This window comes from Marmota marmota, unplaced genomic scaffold (assembly GCF_001458135.2).
Source record: "Marmota marmota marmota unplaced genomic scaffold, marMar, whole genome shotgun sequence".
NCBI lineage: Eukaryota > Metazoa > Chordata > Mammalia > Rodentia > Sciuridae > Marmota > Marmota marmota.
The window spans coordinates 5583056-5589550 of record NW_026000136.1 but is presented as its reverse complement, the minus strand read 5'-3'; the positions used below and the strand labels follow the sequence as shown (position 1 = coordinate 5589550).

General features: G+C 46.8%; 1 protein-coding gene across 5 annotated transcripts in view; it reads right to left on the bottom strand.

Annotated features, from left to right (window-relative positions):
- Positions 1-2914, bottom strand: part of Snx8 (sorting nexin 8) — a 43737-nt gene extending 40823 nt beyond the window's left edge. For all 5 annotated transcript variants that reach the window (XR_007341321.1, XM_048785339.1, XM_048785343.1 and 2 more), the window contains exon 1: positions 2773-2914. Coding sequence is in view for 4 of the 5 variants with exons in the window: in XM_048785339.1 (XP_048641296.1) it covers positions 2773-2866 (94 nt within the window). In the remaining variant the exon portion in view is untranslated. The remainder of the gene's footprint in view (positions 1-2772) is intronic.
- Positions 2915-6495: the final 3581 nt, after the last annotated feature.

The following is a 6495-nucleotide window of genomic DNA, read 5'->3' as shown; positions in this document are numbered from 1 at the left end:
TTTTTTTTTTTTTTTTTTTTTTTTTGGTACTGGGGATTGATGATTCAGGGGCACTTTAGCATTAAGCTACATCCCCAGCACCCTCCCCTTTTTTTATTTTAAGACAAGATCTCATTAAGTTGCTTAGGGCTCCACTAAGTTGCTGCAGCTGTCCTCAAACTTGTGATCCTTCTGCCTCAGCCTCCTCAGTCACTGGGATTATAAATGCACCCAGCAAGAACCATAAATTTCTGAGTACATCCATGCATAAAATACAAAAATAGTTACCCTGTGTGTAAATATGACTGTACAACCCCCTGTGTGCAAATATGACTGCACAACCAGTATAACTACACATCATGTACAACCAGAAGAATGAGAAGTTATACTGCATTTATGTATAATGTGTCAAAATGCATTCTACTGTCATGTATAACTAATTAGAATAAAAAGAAATAAAAGTTGATATTCTCTGTCCATCTTCATCATTGCAAAATAAAATTCTGTTCTTGGGGGGGGGGGGAAACAGATCTGAAAAAAAAAATCCATCCTGAATTGAAAACACCTCTCTGGAAAAGGATGAAGTGACTGCAATTGGGGAGGAACTTTTACTTAAACTGCAACATTCTATATTGTTTTAACACATTTAAGGAAAATGTGTTCATCCACGCATTGCATAATTAAATGTTTTAAGATGGGAGTTAGCCTATAGAGCATTCAAAGCATATATTTAAAATCACCATAAAGTAATAAGACTCAAGAAATGAAAACTACAATGAGCACTATAATCTTTTCTACCCATCCCAAAGGCTCTACAAAGATGGAGACCTCAAAGTCCACATATAAATATTATCAGTGGCTCCAATGGTGTAGGCAGAAGACAGAGAAGAGGAAATTCACTATACACCCAGAAGACATACTTCTCCAAGAAATCAAAATGAACCTTGTGGAAGTATGAAACATATCTCTCATTTTCAAAGGCTCAGGTTTTCTGACCCCTGTCCACCCAGCCAGGGTCCCACCAAGATACACTCCCTGGAACCACCATTAGTGACTTTGGGCAAGTTACTAATCTCTGGTTAGTCTTCCCAAGGTAAAAATGGTTTGCTGCATTACTTCACCTCCCTGCCAGGATGAGCGCCAGGAATCAAATGGAATGAATTGACAGGCTACATACCAGGAGCCTGTGGGTCCCACTGTTAAGACTCAATCGGCTGAAAGAATACTGTGTACATGGTGAAGCACGGCACTGTAGAGTGTGACATGGTTATGGACAAAATGAGCAGTCCTGATACAATCACCGCCCAGGCAAGGAAGGACAACTACCTGTAGGGAGTCCAGGCAAAGTCAAAGAGAAAACAGCTCCAAGGGAGTCCAGAGCTCAAGTTATCAGCAAATCACACCATAATGGCAGTCATTAAATGAGTCCAATATGAAACTTTTGTGGCACTCCCTCTTTTGCAAAGAGACTACTGAACTACCTCCCCTGCTGCTTCACAAGTCAGGTAAAAGCAAGCTCTCAGTCCAGTCACAGCCTCCCAGGGGGTCCAGACTAGGGCCCTGGTATAGGTGGGTCCACACTGAGATCCACCATGTGACCTCATGAACACAATGTTCTACCCAACAAGAGCTGTCACATGCTTCCCCTTACACAGACTCCAGTGAGAGGGAAAAAATAATTAAAGGCAGGGCGTTCTGCCTAGACTTGGGGGTTTTTTGTTTTGTTTTTTCAGTTCTGGGACTGAACCCAGGAATGCTTTACCAGTAAACAACATCCCCAGCCCTTTTTATTTTGAGACAGGGTCTCCATAAGTTGCTTAGGGCCTTGCTAAGTTTCTGAGGCCTGGAACTTGCGATCCTCCTACCTCAGTCTTCCCAGTGGCTGGAATTACAGGCACGCGCCAGGCTACGTTTGACGATTAACTGACGTAAAGAGCCTTATCAGCGGGGCGTGGTGATGCACGCCTGTAATTCCAGTGGCTCAGCAGGCTGAGGCAGGAGGATCGCAAGTTTAAAGCTAGGCTCAGCAACTTGGCGAGACCCTGTCTCAAAATTAAAATTTTAATTAAGGTCTGGGGATGTGGCTCAGTGGTAAAGAGTCCCGGGGTTAATCCCTGGTACCAAAAACAAAATAAAAAAAGACCCCAAGTCAAACGCACTCTCACTACCCCTCCCCCGGCTTTCTCGCTGTTCCCCCTGCCCTTCCCTTAGGGAAGAACCCGTCTCCAAACCTCCAAACTCACTCATTCATCTGGACCAGCTTCTGGGTGACACCTAGCCAAAGCCGGCCAAGCCGAGTCCCCAACCTAGACCCCTGCCAAGAAGAATAGTATCTCCCGCCAGCACCACCCGCAAGCCTACACAGAGAAGTGGTCACAGGAAAGGACACCCAAACCGAGGAGCGTGCTGCCAAACTCAGACACGAGCGTAATCCCTCAGAAGAACGCCGGTCGTGCCTCTGAGCATTCGGAGGAGAAACCCAGGTCCCTCGCCGGAGCCCTCCCCAGCCAAGCGCTGAGTACCGCAAGCGTCGCCTTCCCCAGGGGCGGAACGCGGAGACACTGTCCAAAGGACCCCAGGCAGAGCGGGCGAGGCTGACCTCCACCACCGGGCCAAGAGCGCGGGACACCGACAGGAGCTGGCCAGGTATGGCCCAGGACAGGTGGCCCCTCTGCAGCGCGCCACTCTCCTGAGCAGGAAGGGGCGCGGGGAGGAAGTGTCCCCAGCGGCCCGGCGACAGTCGCATAGGGTCTCCGGCTGCGCACCAAGAACAGGGAGCAACCCGCGCCGTACCTGCCGCCAAGGGATCCGCCTCCTCGTCAGCCTCCGCCTCAGTTGAAGACACGACTGCCGCCGCGGGCAGCGGGTCCATAGCGCGGCCAGTCATGTGAGCCCGCTCGCCCACGTGACTTCCTCCCGCGCCCGCCGCCAACCCTGCCTCGCCCCGCCCCTCCGGGATCGCCCCTCCCACAAGCGGGAGGACCACGCCCCCGACCCGCACCGTCACGCCCATGCGCAGCATGGCCACGCCCCTTGGCGGCCGCACCCCGCCCATCAACCGCCCCTGTCAGGCCTCGCCCAGCCTCAGGGACCAGCCTCAGCCACGTGGCTCGGCGTGGCTGGAGCTCTCCGGCCTCGGACCGAGCTATCGGCTCGCGGTAGCCAGTCACTGCTTCTTGTCACCACAGCCCGCCAGCTCATTGCCGCCTTCGCGCGCTTTGCCTCTGCGGGTCACTCAGCAGGTCGTCGGCTCACCTGGTGTTCACTTACTCCCCATTCACACACCCGCCTGCTCTCAGCTCTCATCAGGGGCGCTCTCGCTCTTCGCCCCCCACACATCCTTCGTTTGCTCAATCACTCGCCCTCCCAAACTCTCCGCAGCGCGCTCAGGTTGGCCGGCTGCCACCTGGAGTCCAGACAGGGCCTGTGCTGATGCAGATGCCCAGGTACGGACCTGATCTGGAGGACCAACAGCTGGCCCCTGTGGAACAGATGTCTTCGCTATCCCCAGAGGGGAGCGAGGATGTGGGTGCACTCAGGGTCAGGGCAGGGGCCTTGTCTGAGCTGGTGCTGGAGAAAGGAGAAATTAGTTAAAAGGAGCAGAAGAGGGACCTCAAACAGCTCCAAGCACCCAGATCCTCCCAGACCTAAAAGGAGAATGGCTGGAGAGATTGGTAAGGCTCCATTAGGGAGGGTCTTGTTTCCAAAGTAAGGACCTTGCACCTCCTGACAGTGATGCCATGTTAAGGGAGTTGGTTACTGTAACTGGCCACAAACTACCTGGTTAGGGTCCTAGGAAGGGTCTCAAATCTCCCCTAGTACCTCAATCCTTATTTTCCTCTACATCCCAGTACTAGAATGATAGCTTCTATTCAGAAAAGCCTCAAATGCTTAAGTGGAATTACTTTTTTAATCATTAGTTTTGTTTATTTTGGTTGTTTGGTACCAGGGATTGAGTGTTCCCCCTGCCCTTCCCTTAGGGAAGGAGTGCTTAACCACTAAACCATATTCCCAGCCCTTTTTTATTTTTTTGTTTTGAGACAGGGTCTTGCGAAGTTGCTTAGGGCTTCATTCAATTGCTGAGGTTGGCTTTGAACTTTCGAATCCTGAGGATTACAGGTATGGTCCATCACCCATGGCTAATCATTAGTTTTTTAAAGATACTATCACATTTCAAGAACACTAATCTCCAGGATATATGAAGAATTCAAAAGACTTAATACCAAAAAATTAATAAACAACCCAATCAATAAATGGGCTAAGGAACTGAAAAGACAGTTCTCAGAAGAAGATATACAAATGATCAACAAATATATGAAAAAGTGTTCAACATCTTTAGTAATTAGAGAAATGCAAATGAAAACTACTGTAAGATTTCATCTTACCCCAGTCAGAATGGCAGTTATCAAGAATACAAGCAATAATAAGTGTTGGAGAGGATGCGGGAAAAAAGGTACACTCCTACATTGCTGGAAGGACTGGAAATTGAACGACCACTTTGGAAAGCAGTGTGGAGATTCCTCAGAAAACTTGGAATGGAACCTCCATTTGACCCAGCTATGCCACGCATTGTCTATACCCAAAGAACTTAAAATCAGCATACTATAGTGACATAGCTGCATCAATATTTATAACAGCTGAATTCACAATAGCTAACTGTGGAACCAATCTAGATGCCCATCAATAGAAACTGTGGTATATATACATAATGGAATATTAACATTAAAAGGGAATAAAATTACAGCATTATACACCTGTAATCCCAGTGGCTCCGGAGGTGAAGGCAGGAGGATTGTGAGTTTAAAGCCAGCCTACGCAATTTATCAAGGTGCTAAGCAACTCAGAGAGACCAGGTCTCTAATAAAATACAAAATAGGATAAGGGATGTGGCTCTGTGGTCAAGTGACCCTGAGTTCAATCCCCAGTACCAAAAAAAATTATGGCATTTGCAAGTAAATGGATGGAAATGGAGAATATTATGCTAAGTGAAGTAAGCCAATCCCAAAAAACCAAAGGCTAAATGTTTTCTCTAATTAGTGTGATTAGTGGATGCTGATTTATGATGAGGGAGGGGCCATGGGAAGAATGGAGGAACTTTGGATTGGGCAAAGGGGAGGATGGGGAAGGGTTATGGGGGTAGGAAAGATGGTGGAATAACATGGACATCATTACCCTAGGAACATGTTTGATTTCAGGAATGGTGCATGTCTACACCATGTATGACCAGAGAATTGAAATGTTGTGCTCCTTTTGTGTCTGATGAATTGAAATGCATTTTTCCTCATATACAACTAAGTAGAACAAATAAAAATAACAATTTTTAAAAGATACTATCACATTTCAGTTTGCTAACTATGTTAATATTTTTTTAAAGTTTAAGTTTTTAGTCTTCAACTCTCTCCACTCTTAAAACACATTATCGTCACATTATTGACACCAAAACATCCATCCTCCATGCAAGCAGGTGTAATCAATGACCATAAACTCTCCTGACCATAAAATACAGTTCCTCTTCTGCCGGTGAACATCTAACAGCTTTCCCAAGTTGCAGTGGCCCCTGTAGGATCCTGTGACCCTCTACCCACATCTGTGGTTACTTCCTTCCACCACCCTGGGCTTCCTTTCAGCTGCTGTTGCTCCAAATGACATACTCAGCATTTTCCCTGACTCCAAGCACCACACACGCACATTCTGCTGACTTCCTGGTATTATTTGGGACATATCTTTGTCTCCCACTAGATCATACTATCTTTATTAAATTTCTTTTTTGTGACAGCATTCTTGTTATGTTGCACAAACTGGCCTTGAACTCCTAGACCCATGTCCTCTTCCTATCTCAGCCTCTAGGCACATGGCATCACGTCCAGCTCTAAATCTTTATTAAATTTCTAAAAGTTCATGGCACTCTCAAAACTGTAAAGTATTAGATAATTATAAAATTATACATATTTCCAGAATGATAGCATATTAAATTTAACACCCCTGACAGATGGTCACATATCTCTTTAAGTGGTTTTGACTTAGCTGCACATTCTGATCACCAGGGGAACATTCAAAAATATTCTCCTAGAGCTGGTCCCTACATATTCTACACAACAAGAGCCCTCACATGATTCCCCTTACACAGAGACAAGAGAGAGGGGAAAACAACCAAAGAGCAAGTCTGGAAGGACATTCTGCCTAGACTACATGCCTAGTAGAGGGCTGCAGCTGGGTGCAGTGGCACACATCTGTAATTGAAGAGACTTTCAGAGCCTGGGGCAAGAGCATCATAAGTTCAAGACCAGTCTGAGCCATTTATCAAGACCCTGTCTCAAAACGAAAAAATTAAAAGGCCCGGGGATGTAATTCCGTGGTAAGAGTGTTTGCCAAGCAAGTGTGAGGCCCTGGGTTCAATCTCTAACACCACCACCACAACAAAAATATGAAGTCATACCCTCTCTTCCCTGAAGGCTCACTGGGTCTGAGGTATAGCCAGGGCTTGAGATTTTTCTTAGAAAGCTCCTCAAATGATTC